Raw genomic sequence first — 13,328 nt, 5'->3', positions numbered from 1 at the left:
AGGTTCATTCTGTACATTTTTTCTTTAGAGTTTAAGCTGTAAACATGCAGGCCTCACATTTTATTAACAAACCTTTAATAATCACTGATTGACTTGCACAATGTGGGCTTAAAAGTACATATCTGGTAGATTCTTTTCTCTTATTCTTAACTGATATGTACAATAAAATGAGTAAAAACCCTCCTGTGTGATTATTTGGTGCCATGGTTCGGTTTTAACTTAGTTTAAGTTTTCTCCCACTGCAGCCCATCAGTGAATTAGTATTTTCCTTTGATTGAAGTCAGTCTGAGTGCAGAGGCTTTTTGGAAAGGTCAGCCGTCTGTTTTAGTTCCTGCTTCGATGGATAAATTTCACCACACGCCTACGTACAGAACACACCAGCTTCAGAGGAATTTCTCACTGCCGGCACCTTATCTGCTGTTTGAGAAGCCAGTCGGATGGTTTTTTACAGCATCTGGCGTCCCTGAGTGCTAAAAAGCACATTTATCTGAGCAGATCACTCAGCTAACTGTTGGATGTGCATCATTTCCAAAGCTATCTCAGAAAATCGCTGTAGTTTTCTGCCCAGTTTTGCATAATCGGTTGGATCAAAAGCAGCAGTGAGATCCAGTTAAACTTAAGGAACCTTGTCTCCCCCTGTGCTCTCAGGACTACACCATCACCATGTATTTCCAGCAGTCCTGGAGGGACAAGCGCCTCTCCTACACGGGGATTCCTCTCAACCTCACCCTCGACAACCGGGTGGCAGACCAGCTGTGGGTCCCCGACACCTACTTCATTAATGACAAGAAGTCCTTCGTCCACGGGGTGACGGTAAAGAACCGGATGATCCGACTGCACCCTGATGGAACTGTGCTGTACGGCCTCAGGTACGAGCTGACGGGGAACCCTTTCCTTCCCAACACTTTAGCTTTGACGGCAGGTTCTCTCTAACACTCAAACTGTGTTTTAAACTGCAGACCATCGACATTCAGCAGCCATATAAAGTGCATTTAGTTCAACTGTTAGATCTACCCTTTTATTCCCAAAACTTTAACTTTTGACATTCAGCAGCCATATAAAGTGCATTTAGTTCAGTTCTTCATGTGTTGAACTGTTTGATCTACCCTTTTCTTCCCAAAACTTTAACTTTTGACATTCAGCAGCCATATAAAGTGCATTTAGTTCAGTTCTTCATGTGTTGAACTGTTAGATCTACCCTTTTCTTCCCAAAACTTTAACTTTTGACATTCAGCAGCCATATAAAGTGCATTTAGTTCAGTTCTTCATGTGTTGAACTGTTAGATCTACCCTTTTCTTCCCAAAACTTTAACTTTTGACATTCAGCAGCCATATAAAGTGCATTTAGTTCAGTTCTTCATGTGTTGAACTGTTAGATCTACCCTTTTCTTCCCAAAACTTTAACTTTTGACATTCAGCAGCCATATAAAGTGCATTTAGTTCAGTTCTTCATGTGTTGAACTGTTAGATCTACCCTTTTATTCCCAAAACTTTAACTTTTGACATTCAGCAGCCATATAAAGTGCATTTAGTTCAGTTCTTCATGTGTTGAACTGTTAGATCTACCCTTTTATTCCCAAAACTTTAACTTTTGACATTCAGCAGCCATATAAAGTGCATTTAGTTCAGTTCTTCATGTGTTGAACTGTTAGATCTACCCTTTTATTCCCAAAACTTTAACTTTTGACATTCAGCAGCCATATAAAGTGCATTTAGTTCAGTTCTTCATGTGTTGAACTGTTAGATCTACCCTTTTATTCCCAAAACTTTAACTTTTGACATTCAGCAGCCATATAAAGTGTATTTAGTTCAGTTCTTCATGTGTTGAACTGTTAGATCTACCCTTTTATTCCCAAAACTTTAACTTTTGACATTCAGCAGCCATATAAAGTGCATTTAGTTCAGTTCTTCATGTGTTGAACTGTTAGATCTACCCTTTTATTCCCAAAACTTTAACTTTTGACATTCAGCAGCCATATAAAGTGCATTTAGTTCAGTTCTTCATGTGTTGAACTGTTAGATCTACCCTTTTATTCCCAAAACTTTAACTTTTGACATTCAGCAGCCATATAAAGTGTATTTAGTTCAGTTCTTCATGTGTTGAACTGTTAGATCTACCCTTTTCTTCCCAAAACTTTAACTTTTGACATTCAGCAGCCATATAAAGTGCATTTAGTTCAGTTCTTCATGTGTTGAACTGTTAGATCTACCCTTTTATTCCCAAAACTTTAACTTTTGACATTCAGCAGCCATATAAAGTGCATTTAGTTCAGTTCTTCATGTGTTGAACTGTTAGATCTACCCTTTTATTCCCAAAACTTTAACTTTTGACATTCAGCAGCCATATAAAGTGCATTTAGTTCAGTTTTTCATGTGTTGAACTGTTAGATCTACCCTTTTATTCCCAAAACTTTAACTTTTGACATTCAGCAGCCATATAAAGTGCATTTAGTTCAGTTCTTCATGTGTTGAACTGTTAGATCTACCCTTTTATTCCCAAAACTTTAACTTTTGACATTCAGCAGCCATATAAAGTGCATTTAGTTCAGTTCTTCATGTGTTGAACTGTTAGATCTACCCTTTTATTCCCAAAACTTTAACTTTCGACATTCAGCAGCCATATAAAGTGCATTTAGTTCAGTTCTTGATGTGTTGAACTGTTAGATCTACCCTTTTATTCCCAAAACTTTAACTTTCGACATTCAGCAGCCATATAAAGTGCATTTAGTTCAGTTCTTGATGTGTTGAACTGTTAGATCTACCCTTTTATTCCCAAAACTTTAACTTTTGACATTCAGCAGCCATAGAAAGTGCATTTAGTTCAGTTCTTCATGTGTTGAACTGTTTGATCTACCCTTTTATTCCCAAAACTTTAACTTTCGACATTCAGCAGCCATATAAAGTGCATTTAGTTCAGTTCTTCATGTGTTGAACTGTTAGATCTACCCTTTTATTCCCAAAACTTTAACTTTCGACATTCAGCAGCCATATAAAGTGCATTTAGTTCAGTTCTTCATGTGTTGAACTGTTAGATCTACCCTTTTATTCCCAAAACTTTAACTTTTGACATTCAGCAGCCATATAAAGTGCATTTAGTTCAGTTCTTCATGTGTTGAACTGTTTGATCTACCCTTTTATTCCCAAAACTTTAACTTTCGACATTCAGCAGCCATATAAAGTGCATTTAGTTCAGTTCTTCATGTGTTGAACTGTTTGATCTACCCTTTTATTCCCAAAACTTTAACTTTCGACATTCAGCAGCCATATAAAGTGCATTTAGTTCAGTTCTTCATGTGTTGAACTGTTAGATCTACCCTTTTATTCCCAAAACTTTAACTTTTGACATTCAGCAGCCATATAAAGTGCATTTAGTTCAGTTCTTCATGTGTTGAACTGTTAGATCTACCCTTTTATTCCCAAAACTTTAACTTTTGACATTCAGCAGCCATAGAAAGTGCATTTAGTTCAGTTCTTCATGTGTTGAACTGTTAGATCTACCCTTTTATTCCCAAAACTTTAACTTTCGACATTCAGCAGCCATATAAAGTGCATTTAGTTCAGTTCTTCATGTGTTGAACTGTTAGATCTACCCTTTTATTCCCAAAACTTTAACTTTCGACATTCAGCAGCCATATAAAGTGCATTTAGTTCAGTTCTTGATGTGTTGAACTGTTAGATCTACCCTTTTATTCCCAAAACTTTAACTTTTGACATTCAGCAGCCATAGAAAGTGCATTTAGTTCAGTTCTTCATGTGTTGAACTGTTTGATCTACCCTTTTATTCCCAAAACTTTAACTTTCGACATTCAGCAGCCATATAAAGTGCATTTAGTTCAGTTCTTCATGTGTTGAACTGTTAGATCTACCCTTTTATTCCCAAAACTTTAACTTTCGACATTCAGCAGCCATATAAAGTGCATTTAGTTCAGTTCTTCATGTGTTGAACTGTTAGATCTACCCTTTTATTCCCAAAACTTTAACTTTTGACATTCAGCAGCCATATAAAGTGCATTTAGTTCAGTTCTTCATGTGTTGAACTGTTTGATCTACCCTTTTATTCCCAAAACTTTAACTTTCGACATTCAGCAGCCATATAAAGTGCATTTAGTTCAGTTCTTCATGTGTTGAACTGTTTGATCTACCCTTTTATTCCCAAAACTTTAACTTTCGACATTCAGCAGCCATATAAAGTGCATTTAGTTCAGTTCTTCATGTGTTGAACTGTTAGATCTACCCTTTTATTCCCAAAACTTTAACTTTTGACATTCAGCAGCCATATAAAGTGCATTTAGTTCAGTTCTTCATGTGTTGAACTGTTAGATCTACCCTTTTCTTCCCAAAACTTTAACTTTTGACATTCAGCAGCCATATAAAGTGCATTTAGTTCAGTTCTTCATGTGTTGAACTGTTAGATCTACCCTTTTATTCCCAAAACTTTAACTTTTGACATTCAGCAGCCATATAAAGTGCATTTAGTTCAGTTCTTCATGTGTTGAACTGTTAGATCTACCCTTTTCTTCCCAAAACTTTAACTTTCGACATTCAGCAGCCATATAAAGTGCATTTAGTTCAGTTCTTCATGTGTTGAACTGTTAGATCTACCCTTTTATTCCCAAAACTTTAACTTTTGACATTCAGCAGCCATATAAAGTGCATTTAGTTCAGTTCTTCATGTGTTGAACTGTTAGATCTACCCTTTTCTTCCCAAAACTTTAACTTTTGACATTCAGCAGCCATATAAAGTGTATTTAGTTCAGTTCTTCATGTGTTGAACTGTTAGATCTACCCTTTTCTTCCCAAAACTTTAACTTTTGACATTCAGCAGCCATATAAAGTGCATTTAGTTCAGTTCTTCATGTGTTGAACTGTTAGATCTACCCTTTTCTTCCCAAAACTTTAACTTTTGACATTCAGCAGCCATATAAAGTGTATTTAGTTCAGTTCTTCATGTGTTGAACTGTTAGATCTACCCTTTTATTCCCAAAACTTTAACTTTCGACATTCAGCAGCCATATAAAGTGCATTTAGTTCAGTTCTTCATGTGTTGAACTGTTTGATCTACCCTTTTATTCCCAAAACTTTAACTTTCGACATTCAGCAGCCATATAAAGTGCATTTAGTTCAGTTCTTCATGTGTTGAACTGTTTGATCTACCCTTTTCTTCCCAAAACTTTAACTTTCGACATTCAGCAGCCATATAAAGTGTATTTAGTTCAGTTCTTCATGTGTTGAACTGTTTGTTCTACCCTTTTCTTCCCAAAACTTTAACTTTTGACATTCATCAGCCATATAAAGTGCATTTAGTTCAGTTCTTCATGTGTTGAACTGTTAGATCTACCCTTTTATTCCCAAAACTTTAACTTTTGACATTCAGCAGCCATATAAAGTGCATTTAGTTCAGTTCTTCATGTGTTGAACTGTTAGATCTACCCTTTTATTCCCAAAACTTTAACTTTTGACATTCAGCAGCCATATAAAGTGCATTTAGTTCAGTTCTTCATGTGTTGAACTGTTTGATCTACCCTTTTATTCCCAAAACTTTAACTTTTGACATTCATCAGCCATATAAAGTGCATTTAGTTCAGTTCTTCATGTGTTGAACTGTTAGATCTACCCTTTTATTCCCAAAACTTTAACTTTTGACATTCAGCAGCCATATAAAGTGCATTTAGTTCAGTTCTTCATGTGTTGAACTGTTTGATCTACCCTTTTATTCCCAAAACTTTAACTTTCGACATTCAGCAGCCATATAAAGTGCATTTAGTTCAGTTCTTCATGTGTTGAACTGTTAGATCTACCCTTTTCTTCCCAAAACTTTAACTTTTGACATTCATCAGCCATAGAAAGTGCATTTAGTTCAGTTCTTCATGTGTTGAACTGTTAGATCTACCCTTTTATTCCCAAAACTTTAACTTTTGACATTCAGCAGCCATAGAAAGTGCATTTAGTTCAGTTCTTCATGTGTTGAACTGTTAGATCTACCCTTTTATTCCCAAAACTTTAACTTTTGACATTCAGCAGCCATATAAAGTGCATTTAGTTCAGTTCTTCATGTGTTGAACTGTTAGATCTACCCTTTTATTCCCAAAACTTTAACTTTTGACATTCAGCAGCCATAGAAAGTGCATTTAGTTCAGTTCTTCATGTGTTGAACTGTTAGATCTACCCTTTTATTCCCAAAACTTTAACTTTTGACATTCAGCAGCCATATAAAGTGCATTTAGTTCAGTTCTTCATGTGTTGAACTGTTAGATCTACCCTTTTATTCCCAAAACTTTAACTTTTGACATTCAGCAGCCATATAAAGTGCATTTAGTTCAGTTCTTCATGTGTTGAACTGTTAGATCTACCCTTTTATTCCCAAAACTTTAACTTTTGACATTCAGCAGCCATATAAAGTGCATTTAGTTCAGTTCTTCATGTGTTGAACTGTTTGATCTACCCTTTTATTCCCAAAACTTTAACTTTTGACATTCAGCAGCCATATAAAGTGCATTTAGTTCAGTTCTTCATGTGTTGAACTGTTAGATCTACCCTTTTATTCCCAAAACTTTAACTTTTGACATTCAGCAGCCATATAAAGTGCATTTAGTTCAGTTCTTCATGTGTTGAACTGTTTGATCTACCCTTTTATTCCCAAAACTTTAACTTTCGACATTCAGCAGCCATATAAAGTGCATTTAGTTCAGTTCTTCATGTGTTGAACTGTTAGATCTACCCTTTTCTTCCCAAAACTTTAACTTTTGACATTCATCAGCCATAGAAAGTGCATTTAGTTCAGTTCTTCATGTGTTGAACTGTTAGATCTACCCTTTTATTCCCAAAACTTTAACTTTTGACATTCAGCAGCCATAGAAAGTGCATTTAGTTCAGTTCTTCATGTGTTGAACTGTTAGATCTACCCTTTTATTCCCAAAACTTTAACTTTTGACATTCAGCAGCCATATAAAGTGCATTTAGTTCAGTTCTTCATGTGTTGAACTGTTAGATCTACCCTTTTCTTCCCAAAACTTTAACTTTTGACATTCATCAGCCATAGAAAGTGCATTTAGTTCAGTTCTTCATGTGTTGAACTGTTAGATCTACCCTTTTATTCCCAAAACTTTAACTTTTGACATTCAGCAGCCATAGAAAGTGCATTTAGTTCAGTTCTTCATGTGTTGAACTGTTAGATCTACCCTTTTATTCCCAAAACTTTAACTTTCGACATTCAGCAGCCATATAAAGTGCATTTAGTTCAGTTCTTCATGTGTTGAACTGTTAGATCTACCCTTTTATTCCCAAAACTTTAACTTTTGACATTCAGCAGCCATATAAAGTGTATTTAGTTCAGTTCTTCATGTGTTGAACTGTTAGATCTACCCTTTTATTCCCAAAATTTTAACTTTTGACATTCAGCAGCCATATAAAGTGCATTTAGTTCAGTTCTTCATGTGTTGAACTGTTTGATCTACCCTTTTATTCCCAAAACTTTAACTTTCGACATTCAGCAGCCATATAAAGTGCATTTAGTTCAGTTCTTCATGTGTTGAACTGTTAGATCTACCCTTTTCTTCCCAAAACTTTAACTTTTGACATTCATCAGCCATAGAAAGTGCATTTAGTTCAGTTCTTCATGTGTTGAACTGTTAGATCTACCCTTTTATTCCCAAAACTTTAACTTTTGACATTCAGCAGCCATAGAAAGTGCATTTAGTTCAGTTCTTCATGTGTTGAACTGTTAGATCTACCCTTTTATTCCCAAAACTTTAACTTTTGACATTCAGCAGCCATATAAAGTGCATTTAGTTCAGTTCTTCATGTGTTGAACTGTTAGATCTACCCTTTTCTTCCCAAAACTTTAACTTTCGACATTCAGCAGCCATATAAAGTGCATTTAGTTCAGTTCTTCATGTGTTGAACTGTTAGATCTACCCTTTTATTCCCAAAACTTTAACTTTCGACATTCAGCAGCCATAGAAAGTGCATTTAGTTCAGTTCTTCATGTGTTGAACTGTTTGATCTACCCTTTTATTCCCAAAACTTTACTGGGACCACTTCATCCACACGCCCCCCTGCAGCACAGTTTATTCACTCCGTGCTCTGTGACAGTCGGCTAACTTCACACAGAGTTTGCTGCTGATAGTTTTGTGCAACATGGCAGGATATTTATCAGATTTTGACAACGTGAACGACGACTTTGAGTAAGATGGACGTTCTTACCGGAGTGAATGAGCTGTGCTGCAGGGGGGCGTGTGGAGGAAGTGGTCCCAGTAGAGTGCCTGTGTAGAAATCCCTCCGTTAGCTCTCCTATAGCTGCAAGTAGCCACATAACAGCAGCTATGAGCTAACAGAGCTATGAGCTAACAGCAGCTATGAGCTAACAGAGCTATGAGCTAACAGCAGCTATGAGCTAACAGCAGCTATGAGCTAACAGAGCTATAGCACACGTTCATTCATTCATTCTTCTTAAAGTATTGGTGAAATAAAGACAGATAATGCCTTATTTAGAGGCTGCATCCTCTAAGCCCCGTTCTCTCCGTTATATGGATCTCCAGTTATCTAAATATCTTCTGAAGGACGCCGACTTTCACCAAACTGTTCTTGGTGAGTAGATTAACGTATTTCATGCCAGAAATAAGGTTTAAAAATACCGGAGTTCCCCTTTAAGTCTTTCAGGTTGACATCAGGTGCACACCAGAGTCTGCACAACACTTCGATGGCGTATCAGCTTCACCACGTCCAGCTCAGCTCAGATCCTGCTCCACGTTTCATTCCAGGCCACAAATATTCACAGAACTATGGAAAGGTTCCCGAGTTGATCACCGTGTTGAAGTTGCCACTGATCACGTGATCTCTTTCTGTCTCCAGAGAACAAATTCCTGAAGACCGCTCCATGTTTCTCTCATGTTTGGTTTAGCTTTGTTTCCAGTTTGCGATCATAACTCAGTTTATTACATCATGTGGAACAGAGCCTGTTCAGTGCCTAAAACAAGTCTGTATTCAGGCTCTGAGCTGAGTAAAAACAGATATTATCCACAAATATATAAATGCAAGAGAAGGACTTTCTGTTGAAGGGACTACTTGAACATCTGAATCTACCAGACACCATTTCTGAAGATAGTTTTCGGGTCAAAATGAGTCATTTTCCCCCTTTGTGGTCTCATGTTCTATCGTATTGGTTGTAGTCAGAGCTCAATCAGTCCATCTGTCTCTAAGACTGCAGGAACTGCACCAGAGAGCAAAGTGCATGTATGGTAGGAGGTGGATATGAGTCACCAATTACTGCTGTGAAACTAATGCATGTTGGGTAGTTTTAGCTTCAGTGTGTTAAAATCTGTCGAAGTTGGCTCATCTTCTGCAGCCACTCGCTGGATATAAAAGATGGATGTAGCTGCTGGTTTCACTGCCGTCTGTGTCCAAGACCTCCATTCAAACAGCACAGACTTCTGCAGTGAAACACAAAGTCAATAAACTTTCCATTATAAAGTCATTATAAAGCCATATTTATTCCTTCCCATCGCTGTTCTGGTGGTTCTTCTGAAAATAATCCCATCATTAAATAGACATTAAGCTTAAAGGAGTCTAAATCTGTCCGACCATATTTCACCTCAGACTCATCAGCGCCACCATCTTCTCCAAATATGGTCACTTCAAGCTCCAAAAGCACCAAAATCAAAGCTTTTAAACCAGCGGGTGACGTCTCAGTGGCTTTTAGAAATATTTCAATCAAGAGTTGCAGCAGGACAAAGTTTAGCTCATAGAGGCTAATGTTTTGCTAAATGCTAAAGAAGAAATATTGACTTGAATGTAAATTATGTCCAGTAAGGGCGTAACCATGGTTTAGACATTGGGGGGGTCCAAGAAAAACAAAATTGTTGAGTGCATTATCTACAATTCTTTATTTATATATGAAGAATTGGACATTTAGAACATAGTTTAGAGGACTTCATTGACCATGTAAGTTCACATCTAAAGGAATACAGTGACTGCCCCCCCACTTTGTTTTGGTTAGTTGCTTACTGTTTACTGACCTTAAACACACCTACCAATTAGAATAATGCTCTTCCAGTAGTTCTGTAGCAAATAGGACAGCTTCCAATGGAAAACGACCAAATACCCAAAGCATGTTTATGGAAATATTTTAATAAGGACAACTAATGATGTAACAAATTACAGACTTTTCCTTTAACAAAAAATGTGCTGAGGACTTTTAAGTCCAGGTTAATTTCTATTGTGTCAATGTCTCAAAATGTGCATTAACAATGAAAAGTCTAATAGTCTAATGTTATTTTTGTTTTAAGTCTTTTATTTTGAAAGGGGGCGGAAGTTTATTTTGTTGATTCTGTGTTGGACTTCCTGTTCTGGTACAATCTGCTCTGTTGAGCAGCGGCTCCGTCAAAAGTAGAAGTCCAACGTAAAGATAAGGAGAGCCGCTGCTGAGACGGCGGCGCAGCCGTTACCACGGTAACACACGGAAATAAACTGAAAATAAATGAGACCTAACAAGAGACCGATCCCTTGACAGGGTTCATAAAAGGAGAACATGCATTTTACATATTTTCTTCTGTATATTGGGGGGGACAGGTTGGTATTTTCTCAATATTGGGGGGACACGACCCCCCCAAAGAATGCGTGGTTACGCCATAGGATTAATGCCATGACTGTGTGCTTTACATTTAAAGCTTACTGGTAGTAATACCCACCACTGGACCCGTGTGAATGGGTTTGTGCTGGTCCACAAAAGTCCGCACCTAGCAGCTGTTCAGCGAGAAGAACATCCCTCAAAGGCCTCCTTCAGAGCTTAAGCGTTGCTCTCTCTGCTTCCCCCGGGAGCTTTGAGGGTGAAGCAGCTGGTGAATCATTTATGGGCCGGATCTTGGTGCAGTGCACGCAGCCGTGCCTCCTGCAGCAGAGCATAGTTACAGCGAAGTTAACTGCAGGGACTCCGGACCGGTCGGCTCAGTCCTCGGAGTTCAAAAACATTCTGCGTTTTCTGAGGGAGAGAACTGATGATTCAACAGTTTTCAGCTGAGAATGTTTGCTGCTGAACTGCTGAAACGCTGAAAGATCAAATGATGTGCCACATAAAACATCCAGCCTCTCTTGGATTAGCATCTGATTATAGCACACACACAGTTTCTGTATTTCTGACTTTGAAATAACTTTTGAAATGTGCAACTTCTCAAATTTTGGGCCATTTGTCCTCAGCTGCATGTAGTAACAACACTTAAAGATGTTCTGACTCATAAGAAGAAAATGAGGTCGTCACACTTCTATGAAGGGTTTTGTTGCTCTGAAGCAGTTTTACATTAATTCTGCCTCTTCTCAGTCAGACAAAAGACAAAATTCACATGAATTACGTGTGGTTGAAGTCAAAAAGCATTTAAAATCCCATAAAAACAAATCTTTTCCCACTTTGTTTCCTTCTGCCAACACTTAAAGACGTTCTGACTCTGAGGAAACCAGGTGATGCAGAGTTCCAGCTGTTATTTTGTCCCATTCTTCCTTAAACAGGTCTTAAGGTGTGCAGCAGTGCGGGGGGGTGGTTGTTTCTCTGCTGGGGACAGGTCAGGACTGCAGGCAGCCAGTCCAGCACCCGTACCTCTTCTTCCTCAGCCAGGCCTTTGGAATGTGGCAGAATGTGGTTTTCCATGGTCTGCTTGAACAGTGCTGGGACGTCCCAGGAAAAGATGTGGCCTTGAAGGCAGCATATGTTGCTGTAAAATCTCAGTGAACTTTTCTGCATTAATGCTGCCATCACAGAAGTGGAAATGAGCTTTGCCCCCTGATCCAACCCCATACCATCACAGAGCCTGGCTGCAGGGACTGGCTGCTGACAGCAGGCTGGATGCTGCTTTTGCTCTTTGCTCCATTTCTTCCAGCAAAGATGTGGATTACTGATGGGTCTGACCACAGCACACGTTTCCACCGTGTGACGGTCCATCCCAGACGCCTCCGAGCCCAGAGAAGTGGACGAGGTTAACATCAGGCTTCTTTCCTGCACAGTAAAGCTTGTGAATGGAACTCTGTATTGTGGTGCTTGACAAAGGTTTCCACAGTAATCCCTTGTCCATGTGCTTCTATCAGCTGCTGATGAATGACGGTTCTTGATGCAGCGTCTGAGGGGTCAGAGGTCACGGGGTCCAGCTTAGGCTTGCTCCCTCGTCCTTTACACTGAAATCCTTCCAGCTTTAATGATGTTCTGCTCTGAAGAGGAATATTGTTTTTAAACACAAACTGGAGATCCTCTTTGCTGCTTTTGGACCAAATCTTGATTTTAGTCGCCTATTGGATATAAAAATTCTTATTATTAGTCCTAAATTGATCCTGTTCTGACTTTTTTTGGAATATCTTAATGCCTGAAATGTAAAAATATATATTTATTAACAAATTAAATTAAATTGATAAAACAAAAGATAGAATATCTTCGGTTTATCTACAATGAAGTAAAATTTTAAGTAAATGTAGGAATAACAGCATCACGTATTTATTTTTTCCCACAGTTTTTATTTCCCTTTCTGTCCAAACTTTGTTAAATTGGCTGTGATATCACATCGTGATCTTATATTATCTATTTTGGGATATTTCCTGGTGTTGGCACTAACATTCCCTCCATTTCATCTCAAACTTATCCTGCAGATCATCAGTAACTATCAAAACATGGGCACATGGTTCCCTTTAGGAGCACATTTTCAGTACTCTAGAATCTGCTTTACCATAAATTAGATTAGTGCTAGTTTAGAGGATGAAAACATCTTGTTTTATGTCTGATCTTCACTGTCGCTGCATATTTAGATTTGGTTGACATGAGCAGCTTTCTCTGGTTAGCAGCATGGCGATACGCAGGGTTTGGTGAAGATGCACCAGGTGGCTGAGCAGCAGGCCTCTGACAGTTGACCAGAACAGGAACAGAACCAACATGGTTATCATGGCAACACTTCATTTAATAGGAGACTGTGGTGACTGGAAATGAGAAATGCTGCTGAATGCACACTGGCCTGCAGAAATCACATCGTACAACAGCACTCAGCAATTAACATCCTCACGTCGAAGGCTCTGCTGTAAAAGATGGAGAAAAAGATGCATTTGTGTCTAAATTAGATCTAAATATTAAATGTTTTAATCATCACTTTAAAAAGACATCTTTACAGGGACAAATCCAAATTTTCAGCTTTTTCTTTATGGGCTGACCTGATTTTAGCCCTGAAAAGATGTCATTAGACGTCTATAATTGAGCCCAATTATTAATTATTTAGTGCACTGCAAACTTGTCACATGGGAACCAAAAATAGTACACAGAAACTGGACACCACATCAGTGGACACGCACCATCTTGTAAAGCAGCT

At 38.2% G+C, this 13,328-nt stretch overlaps 1 protein-coding gene across 1 annotated transcript in view; it reads left to right on the top strand.

Moving 5' to 3' along the window:
* gabrb1 (gamma-aminobutyric acid type A receptor subunit beta1) overlaps positions 1-13,328 on the top strand; it is a 98,046-nt gene that overhangs the window by 32,302 nt on the left and 52,416 nt on the right. The window contains exon 4 of the mRNA XM_072365520.1: positions 649-869. Within this exon, the coding sequence (XP_072221621.1) occupies positions 649-869 (221 nt within the window). The remainder of the gene's footprint in view (positions 1-648; positions 870-13,328) is intronic.

The sequence above is a fragment of the Leuresthes tenuis genome, unplaced genomic scaffold, assembly GCF_036924035.1.
Source record: "Leuresthes tenuis unplaced genomic scaffold, fLeuTen1.0.hap1 SCAF_15, whole genome shotgun sequence".
Classification (NCBI taxonomy): Eukaryota; Metazoa; Chordata; class Actinopteri; order Atheriniformes; family Atherinopsidae; genus Leuresthes; species Leuresthes tenuis.
The sequence above is the reverse complement of the archived record's forward strand: the minus strand, read 5'-3'. Positions and strand labels throughout refer to the sequence as shown.